At 45.1% G+C, this 23592-nt stretch overlaps 1 protein-coding gene and 1 pseudogene across 4 annotated transcripts; both read left to right on the top strand.

The window, feature by feature from the left end:
• The first annotated feature begins 8416 nt into the window (after positions 1 to 8416).
• On the top strand, positions 8417 to 22591 carry FCGR2A (Fc gamma receptor IIa). Of its 3 annotated transcripts, none has more exons than XM_082406811.1 (5): positions 8417 to 10649; positions 11893 to 11913; positions 13026 to 13283; positions 18136 to 18390; positions 19604 to 22591. In XM_082406811.1, exons 1-5 carry the CDS (start codon positions 10394 to 10396, stop codon positions 19672 to 19674), a joined length of 861 nt encoding a protein of 286 aa, XP_082262937.1. In that variant the 5' UTR covers positions 8417 to 10393; the 3' UTR covers positions 19675 to 22591. The 3 variants fall into 3 exon arrangements, with proteins under 3 accessions (XP_082262937.1, XP_082262935.1, XP_082262936.1); XM_082406809.1 differs by having other exon boundaries at positions 19500 to 22591; XM_082406810.1 differs by lacking the exon at positions 11893 to 11913 and having other exon boundaries at positions 19500 to 22591.
• LOC309606842 (polyhomeotic-like protein 1 pseudogene) lies at positions 13390 to 17045 on the top strand (annotated as a pseudogene). Its single transcript has 2 exons — positions 13390 to 13395; positions 14464 to 17045. The product of its transcript is annotated as a polyhomeotic-like protein 1 pseudogene (transcript).
• Positions 22592 to 23592: the final 1001 nt, after the last annotated feature.

Raw genomic sequence — 23592 nt, 5'->3', positions numbered from 1 at the left:
CTGATTTCTCTTTGTATTAGTTGTTAACTGGACCAGAGAAATTGACTTGCAGGGTCAGGGTTAGGAGTCTAACAGGTTAGAGAGGGTGCTTCATTTGGTCCAGAGAAACTGAGGCATTAGAAATCAGGGAGAAGTTTGTAACAGGCACAACTACAGGATCACCAGCATCACAGACCAATTGGGGTCTTCAGTGGGAAACTTAATAATCAGATAGGTCTCCCCCTTTGCAAGAGCCCCAGAAATACAGATGATAACATTATCTTTACAAGTGAAAATAGAAAGAATGGTGAAGCAGGTACAAAATGGAGGTGTTTCATGTTGAGAGTGGAACGGACCAGGATTCTTGTTTGTTCCAATGTCTCGGGTGTAAGCAGTCTACACGACATCAGGCAGCTTCCCATTCTAGTAAGCCTGATTGTGAGGTCTCCAGCACTTGTACAGAACCAGATGTCAGGTGGAGCCTTTTTCAGCTGTGAAATGTACATGCAAGGTTTGACACGTGGTAATTTGGCAGCAGTGTCAGTGGTCAAGAATTCTTGGTAGGGCCTTTCCATGAGTCTCATTTTGCAAAAGCATCAAAGTAAAACAATAACTGTCTGTTAATGACAAAAGACTTAAAAATGCCCATGGATAAAAATCTGATGAGAATTCATTTGATAAGGAAATATAGTTAATTCTGTGGCATACAATAATTTAGGATAATTGGACAAATAAGAGTATTGACAAATTTCTAACACCATAAAACAATTTCTGGAATACCTATAGTAGTAACATATATCCATACACATATACCTTAAGAAGATTTATCATCACTTGTTATTTGACAATTTCTCATATAATCTAACATACCAAATAAACGTAATTAGTTTAACATCTCTCCTTTACAAGCTGAGAGACAAATCTCTTGAGAATTCCAGGGGATGTCTGGGAAATCTCAAAGTTACTTTGAGGTCAAAAAGACTCCATTTAGAAGTTGATCTTGGGGGAACTTCTCTGGTGGCGCAGTGGTTAAGACTTCGCCTGCCAATGCAGGGGACACAGGTTCGAGCCCTGGTCCGGAAAGATCCCACTGCCACGGAGCAACTAAGCCCATGTGCCACAACTACTGAAGCCCATGTGCCTAGAGCCTGTGCTCTGCAACAAGAGAAGCCACCACAATGAGAAGCCTATGTACCACAACGAAGAGTAGCTCCCGCTCGCCACAAATAGAGAAAGCCCACGTGTAGTAACGAAGACCCAAAGCAGCCAAAAATAAATAAAAATTAAAAAAAATAAAAGATGAATTTGATTTTGGGAATTGGAATTGTAAAGATGGCAAAAGGTTTGAACATTTGACTAAATAGGGTCACAGATCATTGTGAAATAATAATTATCTATTTAACTAGAGTGACAGTAAAAGATTTTAAAGGCCAGGGACTTTCCTGGTGGTCCAGTGGTTAAGACTGCACGCTTCCACTGCAGGGGGTGCATGCACATTCAATTCCTGGTTGGGGAACTAAGATCCCAGATGCCACACGGTGCGGCCAAAAAAAAAGATTTTAAATGCCAATGAAGAAGGTTATAGTTCTGAGCAAATCTTTTAATATTGAGAAGACTGGGTTTTCTTAAGTAATTAAAGATCTGATAAAGACAACATGAAACACAGGAAATTATTTTGGTAAGACTCAAAATCTTTGTTTTCCAAGTAGTTTACCCAAAGTGTTAAAAAAGAAAAAACTTTCCCACTTTCTTATCAAGAGCAGACCAATAGTGCCATAAAAGTTCTTTTTTTTTAACAGATAGAAAATCAAATTTTAATTTTGTACCAGTTTACTTGTGATATTAACATTTAAAAAAGCCTAAAATAAATCCATCCCTATCTTAGCCACACTTTCCAGCTTGACCACACTTAAAATTACTTTCCCAAGAATCCTTTCCCACAAACATTCTACAACTTTTTTACATCCATTCAAATTTTTTCCTAATTTTTTCTCTTTCTCACTCTGGAACAATCATTTTACTTTAGGACAAAATTACTCTTTTTTCCCTAACAAAAACACATCTCCATATCTTGCATAAAGATGTTTCCTTTATTATTTCTAGTAGTCTTAGTTTCATGTTTTTAATTATAATTCTTACCCTTAGAATCCCTTAATTCCTAGTGAAAACTAAAAAGTAAGCAATTGTGGACTGTCTGTTACACTAGCATTTTGTGGACTGGCAAATATACAAAAAACATTTCAAAATTTTTAGAAGTATATTCCTCCTCATAGTAAAAGTTTTCAATGTGGCAAAAACCATGTTTACTAAGTGACCCAAATATCTTTAGTTCCTCTGTAAAAGGAAGCCAAAAGCAGATAAACCTATGTTCAGTAATTAATGTTTCAGTATTTTATCTAATTTGGAAATGATCTAGATATTCAATGAATATCCATCATTTAAGTTATCTTAGTATAACATTAAGGTTTTAAGTTACCAAAAAGATTTTGGAAACTATTTTTAAGTAGATGTATCATAAAACATAATTATTGTTGAAAACTTCATTTATAAACTTGTATCTTTTATCTATTTATTTGTTCTTAACAATTTCGTTTAAATTGCTAACCATCACCTTAAGTTATCTTCTTTGCTGACACATTCTGTAACAGAGATAACATGAGCTTATTTGACTTTTAGTAAACCTAGGTAGAATAAAAGTGTTACTGAACCAAACGTGGGTCTGCTAGCTCAGGTGCAGTAATGCCAGTCTGATCTTGGAGAGGCAGCAGTGAGTGGTGGTGTGAAGTGAGAGCTTAATTCCCTGCCCAGGAATTGAACCTGGGTAGGCTGGATGAAAACCAGGAATCCTAGCCACCACACCCCCTGTCTCTTGCGCCCAGTGAAAAATGCATTTCTCACGGAGGCAAAACTGTAAAAACAGGTACAAAGTTTATTATTAGAGACATAGCACAACAACAAGTGGGAGAGCACACAGAGAAACAGTTTGTTTAGTTATGATAGAAGCAAGGCAGAGATGCACACCTGGAGAGAAAGGATGTGGGCATCCTCCTTAATGAGAAAGAGTGCAGTAAAGAGGCAGTTAGGTCGTTTATATAGGGCAGTTCTTCCGGGTCTTTGTTTACCTCTGGCCAATTATCTGGTTTCTTTTTCCACACCTGCCCTGCCCTAGGACCCTCCCCAACATGCGTGTGCAACTTTTTTCCAAGATGGATTTCAGCCCAGAGTCCTGTGGAACAGCCTTAGCATCACATATTATGGGGTGGTGCCCCCTCCTTTTTGACCCCCAAGAAGCCTTTCTGCGCATGTGCAATGTTTCCCTTGCCCCCAGGATAGGAAATGTATGACCTCTTGATCTTTTAACAGGGTTTAGTCCCACTCTGTCCCTGCCATAAAGATGTCCAATGTCCAGTTATTTACCCTGTTTCTGTTGCTGGTTTTTATATCAAGGTGCAGATCTCTAAATATAGACAGGAGCCATAAATATGTAGTCCTGGAGCTCGTCTGTCTCTTGCTTCAGGAAATATAAACAGGAGGCTGGTAATGAATGTCTGGCCTGGAGCCCATCTTCTTCTCACCCCAGGACGTGTGAACAGGAGGCCAGTTGTAAATGTCTAGCCTGGAGCCCATCTATCTCCTGCCTCATATCTACTACTGACACCGGGTTGTGGCAAAGTGCAGCGTTTATTGCAGGGCGGCAAGCAAGAAGTTCAGGATAGCTAGTGCTCAAAAAGCCCACAGTCCTCAATTGGTTTCAGCAAAGCATTTTTAAAGGCAAGGTGAGGGAGTAGAGTCGCAGGGTATGTGATCAGCTTGTGCACAATTCTCTAATTGGCGATGGTGAGGTAACAGGACAGTGTCACAGGGGTTAACATTATCAATCTTTAGATGCCAGTAGGTCTGGAAGCTACTGCTCATGATCATCAAGTAGCTAATTTCTTCCATTTGGGGGTGGTTTTGGCACCTGTAAAACAACTCAGGAAATGTGCATCAGATACTATTATCTAGGCACTTCAGGAAGGAGCTAAAAGCAGAGGATATGGGGGAGGGGTCTGTCCCAAGAAGGCCCCATAGGGTCCTGCTCAGTTACAAAAGTATTATATTTAATGCTGATACCTCTAAAGATGTGCCTGTTTTAATCAAACTGTTGCAGGAAGGGGGATCCCTTCCAGGGCCCGAGAGTGGGCTCTTATTTAACACTTGGAAATGAATTGTCTGAGGAGACACACATGCTGACAATGCAGGAGACTATTGGAAAGGAGCGCCAGGGCAGAGAGCAGCAGTGTAAGGGAACCCAGGAGGACTGCTATGCCATGTGGCTCACAGTCTCGGGTTTTATGGTGATGGGATTAGTTTCTGGGTTGTCTCTGGCCAATCATTCTGAACCAGGGTCCTTCCTGGTGACACGTGCATAGCTCAGCCAAGATGGACTCCAGCAAGAAAGATTCTGGGAGGTTGGTAGGACATGTGGACCGGTGTCTCCTCTCTCCTTTTGACCTTTCCTGAATTCTTCCAGTTGGTGGTAGCTTGTTAGTTCCGAGTTCCTTACCAGGCCCTCCTGTTGTAAGATAACTCATGCGAGTGGTTACTATCAGGCCTGGCCAGGGCAGGCAGTTTTGGTCAGTGGTTCCCCTAACAACTTAGGAAATGTGCATCAAATACTGTTATCTAGGTACTTCAGAGAGGAGCTAAAGCAGAGGATATGGGGGTAGGGCCTGTCCCGGGAAAGGCTCCATTGGGTCCTGCTGGGTTATGATAATGCAAAACTCACTTTTAGTTTATAAAAACTCACCTTTTTAGTTTATAAAAAAGAACAATTGGATCCAAATAGTGTTTCTGACAGATGGAATAAGTTAAGGTTACCTGCTCAGATGGCATAACTTTTTACTAATATTTGTGATGACTCTGAAGATTTTTCATCTACCTAGTTTCCAAATAGCTTTTCCTTTTTCTGATAAGAATTACCTCACTGACATTTGCATTTCAAAGCTATGGGCTAGATAAGAGTTCCTAGAGAAGACTGGGTAATACATTTACATCTCAAAGACCAAGGAAAGAAAGCAAGTTCCTCCAACAAGGAATTTTATTTTCTAAATCCAGAATTCTATAATACTTACAAGCTTTTGAGATGAATGGGAAGGTTTTGGAATTGGTAAACAGCGTGAGCGGGCTTTAAATTGTTTCTTGAGCTACATACAGTTCTTATAAGAACAGTTGTTTTTAATTCCTCAAAGAAATGCACTGCAACCTGAATACCTCAAAGGGCTGACCCACCAGATAAATGGAATATTTCCTGCCATATCAGTAAACAAAGGATGTCACAGTCATCAATGATTGCAGCCCTCCAATGTGAGCCAATGAGCCGATGAGCCCTGGGGAAACTCAGGGCTGAAAAGAATACCTGCCATCTAGCAGCCATCAGACTGCAGCCACTCCCTATGGTGAGCCCCGAGAAAACTCAGGATGTGAAAACACAGGATACTGGCCCCAGATAGCTGAGGTGCATATCAAAGGAATGATTTCAGTGAGCCCAGACTCTTGCATCTTCCCATACGTAGAAAAGCACTAACTTCCTTAACTTGAGATATCTGGTTTTCTTTAATTAACAATAATCTTTTGACGTTCCGACTACCTGCTCTCTGTTGCAGAACTCCTATATATCCTGGCTCCTCCTCTCGCCTCCTCAGAGCAGTTTCTCAGAGCTATCTGAAACGCTGTCTCCCAGTCTGCAGTCCTCATTCTGCCCCCCATAAAACTTAACTCGCAGCTCTCATATTGTGCAGTTTTTTTTAAGTCAGTCAACACACCCCTCCAACTGCATTATCTTCAATTTGCTTCTTTATATCAGGAGAAAATCTTCAACTAAATAGAACTTAAAAGAAAATGTCAGTAAATCAACTATACTTCAATAAAAATAAATAAAAATATATAAAAGAAGATGGAGTTGCTCAACTTTAAAAAAAAAGTATCCTATGTTCTATATATATAGCTGTTTCTCTTTGGAACGTTTTTCTTCCCCCTGGGTACATAGTGTTATTTAGCTTAGGGGAGAAGGCCTTAAAAAATAGGATGTAAACATAATAGCTCTCCCAAGATCCAGAGCCACTCACAAAAAGTCGCCAAAACAAAGACTTAGATAATTCTCCTGAGAGCTGGCAACCGTCAGTAGGACCACAGCTATAAATGGGATGCACCCTTGTTTTGTGCTAGTCTCAGCCTATCAACAACCAGTGTTGTGGTTGGACCAGCTCTTGGGGTTCTTATAATGATTGCAAGATGCCCTTCAGCAATAACCATCAGGAAACTTTGAAAAAAACAGAGGCTCATTACTTATAACACCTGGAAATTACACAGCACACCTGGGGCCACACAGCAAGGTCATGGGGAGACAGAGTGCACGTGGGCCTGGGGTTCTGCTTTTATTGGGGCTGAGGGTGGGTCCTAGGGTTTTGGGGGCTCACTCTTTATTGGTGAATTTAAAACATAAGAGCAGGAATTTAAAGGACAGGATGGAAAAAACCAAAAACCATGTAGACCAATTGGTCAGTGATTTAAATCTACCAAAATCTCTAAAACAAAGGAGCCTCAGCAAGTGGAAGTGGCCTGGCTCTTTATCTACTTGTGTGGTTGGTACTGTGTTTAGCTGAGATAGCCTTCTTTGAAAGGGCTACCCCTTGAAATGGATGCCTTGGCAATCAAAGCTTAAGTCAGCCACTTGTATTGCAAAAAAGAAGAAAACTGTCAGGGCTTACACTACAAACCCATATTTCTGCCTGGCCATATTTTGGGGGCCCCAACCTGATGGTTGCCAAGTCAAGTTCTCAACACAAAATGAGACAAACAGAAGAAAATAGCTGTCCCTGGGAGAGAAGAATTGACAACCAATAGGTACCTCAAAACCAAAATCAAAAAAGCCTGAATTTGGAAAAGAAAGGACAATATGAAATTTAATTTTCCTCTCTTGACCAGGCACTACAGAGATCTGGGAGACCTGACTGTGGTAAGAATTCTCATCCTTCACCAGCTTCTGCCAGTTTTTCCAGGATCCCTTCTGGAGGCTCTGGAGCATGAGGTATTTAGAGTGTAGCTCTGGTATCTCTCAGAATTTAACAAGGGTTTCCATTAATCTTAGTTTTAGTGTCCCCTTGGCTGTTTAAGGGAATAATTGGTAGCAGTTTACCAGAGACGCCCTCAGAGTCTCACCAACCCTGAGAGGGGCCATTTGGTGACCTTCCTTTGAGGGTAGATACGGGATATCTGTAAGGCCACTAACTTGGCAGACTTTTGTTTACAGTTCTATAGTCTCTTCAGAGTGGAAAGGCAATTCAGATAGAGGATTAGCAGAGTGTGGGTACTCAGGTAAAGGAGGACAGAGGGGAGTAGTAGGAGTCACATCAGGCTTGTAGTCTTTTGTTTTAGGTACCTCTTGTGTCTTTACTTTTTCATTCCCCTTTTGCAATGAATCTTTCAATGAAGCTCTCTGGGACTCTTGAAGCCTTTTGGAGGCATACCAATTAAAATAGGTATCCCATTCTGTTTGTTTGATTTGAGGGCTCTTACTTTCAAGTGCACTCTTAAATGAGCCATCTTGTCTAACTGGAAGATTCCCTATAATGGCCGTTGTCATTCTAGGTTGTCTTAGTAAGATGTTGCCATTTTTGTAGATATCTATAGCTTCTTGGACCGCATTTATCAGACATAAAATAGGCAGGTGTGCCAGAAGGTGGCAAGCTTAATTCTTTGATATTTGAGTGTCCCACTTCTGTAGCTAAGCCTTGGATCTCTTAGAGCCAAATTAATGCTTAATAGGGATGTGCCACCAGGTTGGGGATTATGTGGTGTTTTCTTTCGTTTGTTTTTTTGTTTATTTTTTTTGGCTGTGTTGGGTCTTCGTTGCAGCATGTGTGCTTTCTCTAGCTGCAGCGAGCGGGGGCTCCTCTTCATTGTGGTGCATGGGCTTCTCATTGTGGTGGCTTCTCTTGTTGCGGAGCACAGGCTCTAGGCGCATGGCCTTCAGTAGTTGTGGCTTGAGGGCTTAGTTGCTCCACAGCCTGTGGGATCTTTCCCGACCAGGGCTCGAACCCATGTCCCCTGCATTGGCAGGCAGATTCTTAACCATTGCACCACCAGGGAAGTCCCAGGGAATGTGGTGTTTAAGAGTGTACCTTGGGGACTTCCCTGTTGGTCCGGTGATAAAGAATCTGCCTTCCAATGCAGAGGACTTGGGTTCGATCCCTGTTCGGGGAACTAAGAGCCCACGTGCCGTGGGGCAACTAAGCACACGTACTCCAACTACTGAGCCCGTGCACTCCGGAGCCCCCTCACCACAGCTACAAAGAAGTCTGCGTGCCGCAATGAAGAGCCTGGTCACTGCAACGAAAGATCCTGTGTGCCACAACTAAGACACGACGCAGCCAACAAATTAATTAATTAATTAAAAACAAAAAGTGTACCTTGTTACATGGAAATTTTCATGAGGTTGGCATGTGACCTACTGTTGATCTAAACCATTCCTTGACCAACTTATCCTACCCCAGGAGTCTGAGAGAGTGAGGTGGTGAGCCCTCTGACAGCATTTAAGTGTTTGATCTGTGGCCACCAATTTTGCTGCTTTGGTTTTCAAGATTCCCACAGTAGTAGATCTTTATTCCTTTAACGAGAATATCTCTTTATAGTGGCAGATGCTGTAATGTCTTTCAATAGTTTGATATGCTTACATAGATTTTGATGTGCTTTTGGTCAAAATAGTCCAAATTTATTGTCTTAATTCAATTTCCCAAGTCCCCCAGCAGTTTATGCTGTGGATTTACCTCAAGCTTTGTGAGTTTCCTAATGGCTGCCATCATGCTTTCTTTTGCTTCAGGGGCACCTATTATTTTCCCTCGCTTAAATAATTCTCCCTAGTTCAACCAGACTTACTGTTTCTGACAGCTTGAGCACTGTTCCTGAGATCTGTCAGTACCTCCTGAAGGTGTTTACACTGTAGCTGAGATTGGGCATAAACTCAAATGTTGTGGCCTACTAGATCTCACCATGAAATATCTGAAGTCTCTCACACCCCAAATTTCCACCCAAAAGGATTAGAACAAACAAACTTGAACTCCAAATGGGAACTAGGTGGAGCTTGATCTAAGAGAAATTACCAGAGATACTGGAGAGCAGCTGGAGAGGTAGCAAACTAAAGTGGCTCTGTAGGAACCTTTACCTTCATCTAGGAGCCAACCCGGGAATCTTCAGTGGCTGTTTTCACATCACACCTCATTGGCAATACAGGCTATACCTTGGAGAGATTGCAGGTTTGCTTCCAGACCACTGCAATAAAGCCAATATTGCAATAAAACGAGTCACACAAATTTTTCGGTTTCCCAGCACGTATGAAAAGCTATGTTTACACTATACCACAGTCTATGAAGGGTGCAACAGCACCATGTCTATAAAACAATATACACACCTTAATTTACGATGATCTTATTGCTGAAAATACCAAAACAATTTAAATAGTAACATCAAAGATCACTGATCACAGATCACTATAACAGATATAATAATAATGAAAAAGTTCAAAATATTATGAGAATTACCAATGTGTCACTTTGTGACACAGAGACACAGTGAGCCAAAAGCAGTTGGGAAAAATGGTACCAATAGACTTATTCAACAAGGGTTGCCACAAACCTTCAATTTGTGAAAAATGCAGTATCTGCAAAGCGCAGTTAAGTTAGCACAATAAAATAAGATATGCCTGACCTGTCCAATGACAAAACTAAAACAATTTAGTTACAAGATTGATATCCTTTATTCAAGGGAAAACAAGCCATGGATTGAGGTAGCACAGTTCCTCATAAGCAGTGGAGAACTCTTCCCAAGGGATTTGGGCAAGACCAAGTTTTATAGAGCTTTAGAAGAGGCAATGTGGAGACAGGGCATGACTGGCTAGGAGGTTGGGAATTTCCTTATAAGACTAACAGGTCCTGATTTCTAGAGTAAAGTAAGCTAGGTAGAGCTGAGTTGGAGGACTGTGATTGGTGTATGTTACATCCCTGGACAGGTTTTTCCTGTTAAGTGCAGGTTGACTTAGGTTTGGATTTGTGACGTGGTCTGGTCCACTGGGGTGGCTGCAATGTGTGGGTCCCATTATATAAATTAACCTTTAAAGTGTTGATGTCAGCTCACTGAAGTCTTTTTAGTGGTTAAAGAAATTTTTTCACCTAAAAATCAGATAAGGGCTGGAGGTAGGTTGGGGGTGGGAGGTGGGGTAGAACGGGGCCAATAGAAAAGCCTTGGCCAAAGGAGTGGGGCTGTTGAGGTTTCTGAAGACCACAAAGTGTAAGAACAGGTTTCACAATGTCATTCCCTTGAATATTACAGCTTGCTTCCTGAGAGAGCTTTTGGGAGAGAGGCCCCAGCAAAGGGGCCAATGACAAAAACAACACTTCTTTTCACTTCCTCTTTTGGACTCCAGAATTTGTCTGTTCTCTGGGGTGGAATCTGTCAAGCCTCGAGAGAAGTCTGTGTCTGCCGTGCTGGGCTGTCAGAGCCAACCTGCTCTCTCCAGGAGGTGATGGGGATCCCCTCATTCCTAGCCCTCCCTGCTGCCAGGAGTGACCGAGCTGACTGCACATCCTGCCATCCTTTGGGCCACATGCTACTGTGGACGGCTCTGCTATTCCTGGGTGAGACAGGGTCCCCAGGAGGGACAGTGGAGCAGGGACAGAAGCAGGCATGCTTTTCTAACTCAGCTGCTGTCACCTCGGTTGGGGCTGAGCTTTGGGCAAGGATGAGGGCTGGCACGGGAAGCACGTCAGGAAAGTCAGGAGGGTGAAGGCAGGCTGATGAAAATCAGATTCTGACAACCTTGCTGGTCTTGGCAAATTATGAAATTGGCAGAGGTTTTTTTTTTTTTTTTTTTGGCTGAGTTGGATCTTTCTTGCTGCACGCGGGCTTTCTCTAGTTGTGGAGAGTGGGGGCTACTCTTCGTTGTGGTACATAGGCTTCTCATTGCGGTGGCTTCTCTTGTTGCAGAGCATGGGCTCTAGGCGCGCGGGCTCAGTAGTTGTGGCGCACGGGCTTAGTTGCTCCGCGACATGTGGGATCTTCCCGGACCAGGGCTCGAACCCGTGTCCCCTGCATTGGCAGGTGGATCCTTATCCGCTACGCCACCAGGGAAGCCCAGAAGAATTCATTTTTTTAAAGTCTTTTGCCCAATTTCACTGGGCACCGAGGTCCCTGGTGCTCTGCCACCCCCCAGAGTGGAGCCAGCTGTGAGGAAAGTCCAGTGACCTAGACTTGAAGGACTAATGAGTGGCCAAGGTGCTTACCTTCCTTAGAAATGTGTGTTTCACTGGGACCATATCTTAGGTGGGAGGGCTAATGCTGTCTTAGGCCAATAGGAGGTGGGGGGAAGCAATAAAACACATGGTTGGGGGCAGTGGCTGTTCTCTGTGCCCCTGAAACCACTTCAGGCAGCAGAAGCGTATTCTCTTTATGTGAAAGGAGATTCCCCTGGGAAAAAGCACAGGAGGATCTGGGTTATCCAGGGAAAGGGGATCAGAGAATATATAAGCCAGGCAATTCTAGAATCAGTTGTGGGACCAGAGGAATCATGCATGCCTCCTTGCACTGCAGACAGAAGTGAAGAAAAGACCAAGCGCAGCAGAGCAAATTTACTAAAGTGTCAGAATGGCAATTTAGTCTTTCTGAATATGGAGACAGTAAATTTATAGAGATACCGATCTGGCCCCTGTGTGGTAATTTCGTTAACACACAGCTGAACAAGTAAAGACATGGAAACCCAGGTGAACATAATGCAGACAGAGACCGTCAAGAGAGTTAAGGGGATTTGCAAGGAGGTGATTATTTATAATGATGAATCATCATATCTAAACGCCAGCCTGATCTTTGCTTTCTCTTTTACAGCTCCTGTTGTTGGGAAACCTGGTAACTGCTCACCACATCCTCTCCCTCCCCCAGCTACCCTCTGTCTCTGCTCCCTGCACCCTGTCTGGAGGTGCTCTGGGTGCACCAGCAACCCAGGACCGAGGTAGAGCCAGGAAAGAGTAATTGTTCCCACAAGATGCCCTGCCCCACCCCCTGCTGTGTCCTCCCCTTTCCTTCCTCCCAGGGAAGCCAGGGATGGATAGCCATGGGGCACAGGTGCCTCAGCCCTTATGCTTCTGTTATGGTGAGGCCTCACAGATTCTGTCACAGAATATAACTGTCCTCTGTCACAGTCGCCTTCCTCTTTCCAAACTAAATCACAAGCCCAGGCCATTTTAGTTTCAGTTGCATACAAAATCACATGATCTGCTTATGTTATCCCCATAACATATCTGACACGTTAGTTAATTTGCTCTGCTGCTATTGTATTTTCCTCACTTTATGTCTGCATTGATAAATCTTTTACTTTTCATGTATCTGAAGGCTTCAGGGCCTGTTCCCTGGACACCGCAATGAAGATCCCTCATGCCGCAACTAAGACCCGACACAGCCAAAAAATAAACAAATAAATACAACTTTTTTGTTGTTCTGACTTCTTCCATTCCTTTTTTTTTTTAATGTATTTATTTCTTTTTATTTAGAAATAAATACATCTTAAAAAAAAACAGAATGGAAGAAGTTAGAACAGAAACGTGATGTCTGACTCTCAGCCTGGCACTTCCATCAGATGTCCCCATTTGTCTTCTTCCAGCTGTGGAGAGAGTTTATCCACTAGTGTCCAAATGCCTCAGCTTACAGGGGAGGAAAGTGATTCCCCAAACGATGTATGTGTGTGCGTGTGTGTATGTGTGTTTGCCCCCTCTCCCATTCCCCTACCTCTTGTCCTCTCCCCTGAGTAGGAGCCAAGCTCCCTGAGAGAACCTGGGTTCCTGGGGGCCCCTGTGTGGGCTGCATGAGTTGCAGGAATTGCCTTTAGTTGCAGAACAGTTCTGCGTTGGGTTCCTCTCTTGATGTCTCCAGCGTGGCCACAGTTTTCCATCATCTGCGATTTGGGGTCTGCTTAGGCCCTTGGGGTCCCTTTCCTCATGCTGCCTTCTCTCTCTGCCCCTCAGCAGGTCTCCCGAAGGCTGTGGTGAACATTCAGCCTGCGTGGATCAATGTGCTCAAGGAGGATGACGTGACGCTGATGTGTCAGGGGACCAACTTGTATGAAGGCAACCTCACCCTGTGGTTCCATAATGGGAGCTCCATCCAGAGCCAGAACCAGCCCAGCTATAGCTTTAAGGCCAGCAGCAATGACAGCGGAGACTACAGGTGTCAGAGAGAGCAGACCAGCCTCAGCGACCCTGTGCATCTGGATGTGATTTCCGGTCAGTGGAGGAAGGCCTGGGAGAGTTTGGGACAACAAGGATAGAAGGAATCTGCTTATATGGCAGAGGTTTTTCAGAAAGGGGAATTGCCTGCTTACTGGGAAGCATGGCTGTGAGTTGTTTGAAGGGGCTTTTGTCCACTCATTTCCCTTTTCACGCACCCCATTGCTTAGTATTTATGGTGAGGTGGAAGTTCCTAAGAGATTTCTCAGAATATGTTGGGCTCTTTTGTCTCGGGGCTGATTGAGCAAGAAGGTGACAAGGCCACTGACAGGCAGCTGGGTATGAGAGAAGCAGAAGGAAATCCCTAATTCACAGAAATCCTTCCATTTTTATGGCAGAGTCGAATGCACAGACAGACCACAACTGAATCCTAGCCCTGGAAATTGCTAGCCATGTAAACATGATGATTTCATTTACCTTTGAGCTTCAGTTTCCTCATCTGCTCAGTGGAGATACTACTGCCTCCCCCATCAGGTTCCGGTGAGAATCAGCATTTCCCTGGCCCCCTGCCCTCTGTGCAACTTGAGGTGAAAGTTGTGTCTTAACCACCTTTTATGTCCAGCCCCAGGCACAGGACAGGGCTTAATAAATGTTTGCTGAACCGATCAATGATCCTGCAAAGCTCCTGGCAAGAAATACGTTCTCCACAGAGAAAAGCTGCAGTGTGATTATGATGAATATTGTCATTGCTATTCTTCACTTAGTCCCCTTCCCTCACCCAATTCTCAAATTCTCCTCAAAGGTATCTAGGCCCGGTGGGCCTGCAGCTCCAGGCCTGCAATCTCTACCCTCTGTGCTCAGCAGGAAAAGACAGTCCTGGAGGGAAGCCCCAGAGGCCTGGCAGGGCCTCAACCTCAGTGCTCCTGCCTCTCTAGGAAGGGGTGGAGGTGAGGGATCCCTCCCCCGAGACTGAGCAGGTGCGTTGACAAGGAGCCCTGGCCCATGAGGTGGACACCGCCCTGAAGGACCTAGGTGAAGAGCTAGATGTGAAGGCCTGGAGCCAGAGCACCAGCCATGGGGGCCCTGAGCCACTGTCATGGAGACTAGAGTCAACAGAACGCCGACTGCACCGATGGGAGTCCCCACTCAGGTGGTGGCGCTCGTTCCCAGACAGCTCAGGGCCACGGTCTGAACAGCAGGCAGAGCAGGCACTGCGGGGCAGCTCCGTGGGCCTCAGTATCTCCACCAGTTCGTGTCCAGCAGCAGCTCAGCAGGCCCAGCTGCACAGCCTGGCTGCCATCTAGTGGCCGCAACTGCTGCTAGTCAGCAGGCCAGCTCCCCCAGACACCAGCACAACGCAGCAGCTGAGCGCCACCCCGGCCTCAGTCAATCTGGCCACTGCATCAGCCTCCCAGCTCACCAGCCAATCCCGAGTGAGCTCTCCCAGTGTTACCACTGTGACCCAATCTGTGCTACTGGGGAACGCCACCTCCTCCCCCTCAACCTGTCCCGGGCCCAGATGCATCTAAGACCACAGCTGGGAAACCTATTCCAGGTAAACCAGACCTTGGCCCAGCATGTGCCTCTAGCTTCTCAACGCATCCTGATGCCTATTAGGGCAGTGGCAGTCATCCAGCAGGAGGGGCTGTCTGCTCAGGCTGCTGGAGTCCACGTAGATGCAGTTCAGGTAAAGAACTTGGCACTGAGGGACAACAGGCTCAGCCCGAAGCTCCACCCAGAACGCTATTCCCCTGTTTCTCTAGCCTCCCCTAGGCCTCTAGCCAGGCCCTAGCTGTGGCTCAGGCTCCCTCTAGGGCCTCAGGCCAGTTCTTTAGCCTTAGTGCAGCTGGTGGGGGCAGTGGGAATAGCATTCTAAGGTACATGGGTCCAGGCGGAAGTGGCCACCCACCTGGGCCTTTGGGTCAGTAGCCCTCCTCAGGAATAGGTGGTGCTTGGAGCTATCCCAGGAAAGGCACAGCAGTGGTGGAGCCCTTGCCTGCATCCCAAACAGTGACTGATCCAGGGCAGCTAGTGCAGTGGCCAAGAAGACAGAAGCAGGTGGGAGTGGTCAGCAAGACGGGACAGCTGCACCTGCTCCCAGCCAGACCCTCATTAGCTCAGTCACCACACACAGATCCAGCCCCATTCACTGATTTAGCAACAGCAACAGATCCAGCTCTTGGAGAAACAGGTGGTGATGAGGCAGCAGATTGTTATCTACCACTGGCAACAGCTCCAGCACCGTCAGCCCCGGTACCCCTCCCCACAGCTACACCTCTCCAGCTGGTCCAGCAGCAGCCACAAGTCTCACTGCCCCTGAGCCACCACAGTCCAGGTCCCTGTTGTCTTCTGCATGCAGTCCGTGCACCTGCCGGGCAAACCCAGGCGTTGGCTGCCAAATGCAAAGAGGAGGGCGATGATGTGTCCACATTGGGTTCCGTGCTCCTGCCAGGGCTTCTCCAGTAGCAGAGAGCCCCAAGGCCACGGAGGAGGAGAGCAGGCTTGGAGAAGAAGCTGAACTAGTGACCAGTGGGAATGCTAATTCACCAAGCAGTGAATTAGCAGCCGTGGCCCCTGCCCATCAGCACCTCCTCCTACACTAGCCATGGGGTCCAGATAAATGGTGACTCAAACAAACCTCCGCAAGCCATTGTGAAGCCCCAGATGCTCACCCACGTGATTGAGGGCTTTGGTATCCAGGACGGAGCAGAACCTGTCCCGGTGTGGTGTTCTCCATTACTGAAAAGCCACTACAGACTGGCCTCCTGACAGGGCTGAATGAGAATCAGTCAGGTGGCCCCTGGGGAGGGGACAGCCCATCTGCTGAGTAGTCAAGAAGACAAATCTCCTGAAGTTCCAACACTGTGGGAAGTACAGTCCTGGAGAACAGTTCTGTGACTCCACGAGTTTCTGCTCCATGACTTGTACTAAAAGGTAGAGTGTGAACTGTAGCTGCCAGTTCTGGTTGAAGAGGAGAAACATGAAAGAGTTTCAGGAAGCCCACTATGCTTGTGTTCACCAGTGCGGACCCAGCTGCAGCTCCTCTGCCATCACCCATGCTAAGATCCAGGGCAAGTGCTACAGGGGTCAAGAGGACTCTAGCTGGGGTTCAGAGAATTCCAGTCATGGTAAAGGACTCTCTCCAATGTCCCTGGGCCTTTATCGGTGAGAGCTGGACATGGGGAATGTGACCCAGGGAACCTCCATACAGCTGTGCCTACACCAGGATTCATGGCATCAACCTTGTGTTCCTGTCCAGTAATCTTAGCCACTGGAGTGCAGAGGAGGTATATGAGTTTATTGCTTCTCTACTAGGCTTCCAGGAGATTGCAGAGGAGTTTTGTTCCCAGGAGATGGATGGAAGGGCCCTTTTTTGACTTAAAGAACACCTTGTGAGTGCCGTGAACATGAAGCTGGGCCCTGCCCTCAAGATCGGCACCAAGAAATTGTCCTCGAGGAGACCTAAGGTGGCCCTCTTGCACAAAGCAGCCTAAGGCTGACACTTCCACTGTCCAGGTTACAACCTGGTACCAGTAGAGACTTTGCCGAGAAGAAAGTGCTGTTCATATGATGTGCACCTTCAGTAGAGGGGATTACCCAGACAGGGAGGAGAAGTGCAAGAATTGGTTGCTGGTGCTACATGGAAGCAGCTTTGACATTTTCTCTGGGTTCTACTTCATTTAAAAAAATCTTCACAATTCTCAGCATTCCCACCTACCCCAATCCAACCGTTATAAAAGAGGCAGTCTAGGGAACCAGGACTGCTCACCTAATCCTGGAGTGGAATGTCTAGCCAGGGCCTGAGTTCCTCAAGAGGAGGAATACACAGGATGGCATGGGAGGAAATGGGTGGAACGCAGAGGGTGCCTCCCCAGTGGGAGAGGTGGGGTTTTCTAGCTTGTGTGACCCAAGTCGCAAGATCGGGTGCTCCCCACCTTCCCTCTAGATTGTCCCACTGTAGCCGTGGCCCAGAGTTTTCTCTTCATTGTCACTCCCTCCCTCAGTATTGAACATTTTCACCTGCATTTGTGGCAGGCTCAGCAGCCAGTGTAGAGACTTTTTTGGCATCATTACGATCTGCTGAAGGGGCTAAGCGTGGTTGACTAGCACATGTGTGGCTGTTGTCATTTCTTTCTCATGTCCCGGCTCCCTTCCAACGTATCTATTGTTTTCTACCCTTTCTTTCCAATTCCAACTCTACTGTGTCCTATGGCTTTAGGAAAAAGGAGTGAGTGGGCTGAGGTCAGATTATAAGTACCCACCTTAGCCTCTATTCCCTATACGACAAAGAAATTAAATATCTCTTTCCTCAGTAAAAGGATGAAAATCGGAGGAAAAGAGTACATAGCAGGCTAATGGCCCACCCATGTCACTGCTGCCTTTAGACAAAGTCCCCGCTGAAGTGAAATTCCACATTTACTAACATGCACCAAATAAGCTAATATTTGTTAGATGTCCGTGACTTTCCCCAAATACACTTGACTCTGTTGTGTCCCCCTCACATGTTGTCTCCTATGTCAGACTGGATCCTTCCCTCCCTCCCTCCCTCAGGGAAGGGAGTGTACTATTGGGTCTCCTGTATCCTTCCTGCAGAGGCCTGTTGGGCAGGACAGGAATGGGAAGACAGGCATATCCTGAGCACCTCCTATGTGCCAGGAACTACTGTAGATAGCTAATGGGATTATTGTGACTATTTTCACATACGAGGAAACGGAGGCCCAGAAGACTTAAATTATTCGCCCAAGATCACAGAGCTCATACGTGATGGAGCCAGAATTAGAGACCAGGGGTGTCTGATTCCAAACTTAAGCTCTTCCCTCCACACACAGCGGCCCACCAGTAAGGATGGTCTGGGTCTCGGATTTGAGTCAAGACCGCCTGAGTCCTGTGGTCCCTTTGTGTCTTTCAGACTGGCTGCTGCTCCAGACCCCTAGCCTCGTGTTCCAGGAAGGGGAGCCCATCGTGCTGAGGTGCCACAGCTGGAAAAACAGCCCTCTGAATAAGGTCGTATTCTTCCAGAATGGAAAATCCAAGACGTTTTCCTATCTGCGTTCCAACTTCTCTATCCCACAAGCAAACCTCAGTCACAGTGGCGAGTACCACTGCACGGGATTTATCGGGCGGGCACTGGTCTCATCACAGCCTGTGACCATCACTGTCCAAGGTGGGAACCAATGCTGCTCAAGGAGCTTTATACCTTGGAAAGATAGGTAGTGAGAGGATTCCTGATCTTTTTTTGTACTTCAGAACCTTTGTTCTCACGAGTATGCCTGTTTGACATCAACGGGAAAGTTCTACCTTGACCTAATTGCTGTGTGAATTTGCAGCTCTGTTCCAGCCCATTTCTCAGGGATTATAGAAATGGGTGTCATTCATTTGGAGTTTTAACTCTTAGGGGACAGAAGCCACCTTTTCATCCTCCATATCCATCCACCAGACATTGCCGCTCTCCCTCTTTTCCACCTTATTCAAACCACTTTATCATATGTCCCTCTAGGTGTCTAATGCTTGCTTGTGTCTCCCTACTGAACCTCTCAGCCTAGGATCAAATCTTAGCTCAAAGTGGCCACGTTGGCACGAGACTCTCTCTCTACGTACAAAGAAAGAGGCTTCTGCCTGTTCTTGAGGAATTGTACATTGTGGAATCCATATCATACCCTTTCAGAGAGCATCACAAGCTATTTATGCCAGACTAATGTTGGTTAGTGAATACCCAGTCCTGGGCTCAGAGGAGGTGGTGAGTGAAGATCTGTTGATGTGGTCTGTGGATTCCTTAGTTCAATGTTTCCCAAAGGCTGTTCCCCAATCACATAACTCCTTGAGAGGCCTTTCAGAACGAAGGGTTCTGTGATCAAATTAATGCAGAACACACTATATACTCTGTTCCTCTCCTTTTATATTCATAATTCATATTAAAGGCTTCAAGAAGTCCTGTCTTAAACGGAACTTTTAAACTAAGTTTCATAAGGCATTTGCTAAACCCAAGTAACCACAAAATATTTTTCCTTTATAACTTCTATTAATGTCCTGCAGAACAGATGTGCCTGAGGTCATCCTTTGGGAAATGCTGATCCAGTGCTTTCTTTGGAAAGGCAGAGAGATGAAGGATAGATCCTCTGAAGCCTTCCGGGGCTAGCTGTCTGCTCTGGGCCTTCGCCTAAGCCTTTGGCTTCGGTGACTTCACAAAGGCTCCTCACTGGGGACCTGAACGTTTATTCCAAATTTCTGTCTTAACAGCTGTCATTTTTCCCATCCCTCTGCCTCTCCTATTAGGTCCGGCAATTCTATTCATCGTTCCACCTTGGTATCAAATCACTTTCTGCCTGGTGATGGGGATCCTTTTTGCAGTGGATACAGAGCTGTATTTTTCTGTGCAGAGAGACCTTCAAAGCTCAGTGGGAGACTGGAAGAACTGCAAAGTCAGATGGAGCCAAGGCCCTCAGGATAAATGACCCCTCATCCCACGGTGTAACAGCAGTGGCAGCAGCATCTCTTCAGGCCATAACTTTCCTCTTCCCCTGGCCCCACCTTGACAGCAACGTGGGCTCAGGAGCTTCCAGGGAAAGAAAAGGCCTGTGATCTCCAGAGCTAAAATCCTAATAGGCCCTACCGTCACTGATTTCCCTAAGGCCAAGGCACAGTCACAGCCCACCCAGCTCTACAAGGACTCAGAGCAAATGTGTTTTCACAGATCCTTGACAGAGGTTCCTCAAATGTATGAAACCTCAGGAAATCCTGCTTCTACTTTCAAAATAAATCCAACAATCTGAACACTTCTCAGTACTCTACTACTAGCATCTTGGTCCATGCCACCATCCTCTCACTTGAATTACTGCAGCAGCCTCCTGACTGCTCTCCCTGCACCCACCCATGACACCCGACAGTCCATTCTCACCATAACAGCCGAAGTGTGTTGTATCTGTCACTTCTTTTCTTGAAGCCATGCAATCGCTTCCCTCTTGCATTTAAAGTAATAGCTAAAGCCTTTGTAATGTTCTACAAGGCACTACATGATCTTGCTCCTCAGTGCCTCTCTAACCTCATCTACTGCTCTCCTTTGCTTCCTTGAACTCTTCAGTTATACTTCTGCTACAGGTTTATATGTTATTTACTGTTTCTGAAATGTTCATTCTTACAGATATCTACATCATGCTTCATCATGGTCTTTACTCAAATACCACCTTATCAGTGAGGTCTCCTTGATCATTTGGTATAACCCCACTCCTCCACCATCTCCTAATCCCGCTCTCCTGCTTTATTTTCCCCATTGTACTCATCACCAACTGGAGTACCATATGTTCACTTGTTTAATTGTTTACTGCTGTATTTTTTCCCTATTGTATGTATCACCAACTGACTACCCCCTCTCCCATTAGAATATGCTCCAGGAGAGCAGGGCCTTTGTCTGTTTTGTTCACTACTATATACTTAGAGTCAAGGTCAATGTCTGGCACTTGATAAAGCACTCAATACCTATTTGTGGAATGAGTAAATTCTTTAGCATTTGAAATTAGAGACTTTTTTTAGGTACATCTACTCCATCTTCCCAGAAGCAGAGGTCCAATTCAATACTATTGAACACCCTATTAGATACTACCCAATATATACCACTAGTACATGCATTTCAGCTTTGAATATATTTGCCTAAACTCAGTATTATTTACTTTCACCCATCACATCTTTTAAAGTAGTATATCAGTTGGACCTACTTCCCTTTAATTGAATTGACTTCCTAAGCCTGCAGCGTAGCATTGTGAAAAGCATACTGAAAAGAGAGCCAAACAACCTGGATTTGTGTTTCATTTCTACATTTGCTAGCTGGTTTGTCTTGAAGAATTCATTTAACTACTTTATGAATTAGATTCTTCTTCTGTAAAATGGTAATATCTGTATCTCCCTCCCCAGGGATATCATGTGAGGTTAAAGTGTAACAACATATATGGAAGCATAATGTCTTTGGAACATAATCGGCGTTTAATAAATGCTCATGGAATCTGATGTCTTTGGAGCACACTATTTGGCTGGCACTTTCTCCTTAAATAGATAAGATTGCTTTTACTATAGTAACTGAAAAAAAAGGTAAGAAGGTCTAAGTTGGAGTAGGGGTGGCCTAGAAGGTAGAACTGAGTGAGTTACATTTTTGTGGCTAGTCACATCAGAAAAAAAAAAAAATGGGGATAATCCCATTTGACCAGCTGTAGCCAGTATATTAAGCTCAGATGCTGTAAAAATACAATCTCAGTGGCATAAAACATCAAAGGTTTATTTCTCATTCATTTTCTGCTTCCAGTCTTCCTGGAAGACTCCTCAGGAAGCTGTCTTTCATGGGATGGCTCAGGTTTACACTTCCATTTCAACACCAGCTACCACACATTGCCAAGGAAGCCAAAGAGAACAGTGGCAATTAGGATGGTAATTAAATGCCCTCTGCCCGGAAGTAACATATCACACATACTTAAATTTCATTGATCAAAACAAGTCATATGACCTGATCTCAAGAGGCATGGAATTGCAATCCCTTTCTGAGGCTAGAAGGAGGAGAATCACAAACATTGGTGAGCATCATCAATGTCTATCACACTAACATTCCTTACTGTACCACTCTGAGGGGTAAAAATGAATAAAGCATATATGGCACTATCTGATAGACATAGCAGATCACTTCTCTTTTTCTTATTAACGGAAGCAGGATTTATTTGGGTATAGAGCAGGTACATAGTTTAGGGGAAACAGGAATCCTCTTTTGCTCCTGGATGAAATCAGAGATTTTTAAAGCTAGAAAGTGTCAGAAATGATGAAATTCAATCTTGTCATCTTAAAATTGAGAAAGGTATAGCCCAGATGGTTGAAATGACTTGTTCAAGGATGTACAGATAGTTGGTATCACAGGTCTTTATATATAGTTTTGGATCACACTATACATTTTGTTCTACAACTTGCTTTTTGTGCTCAGTTTTGGGTCAAGAGCATCCCTCCACAATGACCTTTTAAGTCATCACTTGAATGTCTCTTCTACTTTTTTTTTTTAATAAATTTATTTATTTATTTATTTTTGTCCGCATTGGGTCTTCGTTGTGGTGTGTGGGTTTCTCACTGCAGTGGCTTCTCTTGTTGCAGAGATCAGGCTGTAGGCGCATAGGCTTCAGTAATTATGGCACACAGGCTTAGGATCGAACCCGTGTCCCTTGCATTTACAGGCAGATTCTCAACCACTGCGCCACCAAGGAAGTCCCTATTCCACTTTTAAAGACACTCAATCTAAGTTACTAAACATAAGTGGATATGTTTAAGTGTATGTATAAAATTTGCATTGCATAATAAGCTTCTCTATTATGAATTAAAAAATAAAGTGAATGACATTGGAAGCATGCCTGTGTGATGCTGTGTCTAGGTACAGAGGTGCTTGCTTTAGGGCTATACCTGGAACTCTTGGGGGTAGATGTGCAGGTGGGGTTTTGAGGCTGCTGAGCGCTGGGAGAGAAGGTCAGAGTAGCTTGGACAAAGCAGTCCCTGAACAGTCCAGGGCACAGACCCCAGGCCAGGCCACCTTTTCCTTTCTGAAGTGAGCACCCTTTTCTTGCAGGCCCTTGCCTAAAATGTCCTAACTTTTACACACAGGCCTGGGCAGCCTAAATACTGAAAGTGAATGAATTTAAAGCCGACAGCTTCTCTCCCTCCTGGGTTATAAAACAGGTTCCTTCCTTTTGAGGATGATTTGATTTTCCACCATGGAAGTCACCCATTGCATACGTCTTCAAACATTCCCTTTTTTCCAGTGCAGAAGTGGGACTGACAGCTGCATCCTGACTCCCTCCTCCGTCTTCAAAGGCCCTGAAGCATTCCAAAGGGTTCTGAGCCATCTGAGGAGAAAAGACCCACTTACAGAGCGAAGGTTTTTCATTCCTCTTTTTAAAAATTAGGAGTTGCCTTTGAATCGGGTGAATAATAATATATTATGTAATAGTTGAAGCTACTAGAGTTTAACATTAGAATGTATCATGTTCCCCTGGGTACTGTGCTCTTAGTATAGCGGTGACTATCCCTGTCTGTCATGCAGGAAATCAGAGTTCCTTCCCCCATGGGGAGATTATAGAGAACATTTGCTTCTCTTTCCTCCATTTCCATCCTCACGTCTCCAAAAAGTCTCCTTCTGTTGGCTTTTTGGGAGTCCACGCCAAATAGAAACACCAAAAAATTCAAATGGGATATTCTGGATTAAGGAAAGTGAGACATGGCAAAGACTCACTTTGCAAGGCCATAGCACTGAGGGGAACAAATGTGGCTTTACTGACCAGTGAACTCATCTCCTCCCCTGGCCTTCAGGGCATAGGATGGACTGCAGCCTCCAGGAATTTACTCCCCACCT

The sequence above is a fragment of the Balaenoptera borealis genome (assembly GCF_965194805.1).
Source record: "Balaenoptera borealis genome assembly, chromosome: 1".
Lineage (NCBI taxonomy): Eukaryota > Metazoa > Chordata > Mammalia > Artiodactyla > Balaenopteridae > Balaenoptera > Balaenoptera borealis.
Note: the sequence above shows the minus strand (reverse complement) of the source record. Positions and strands in the feature narration are given on the sequence as shown.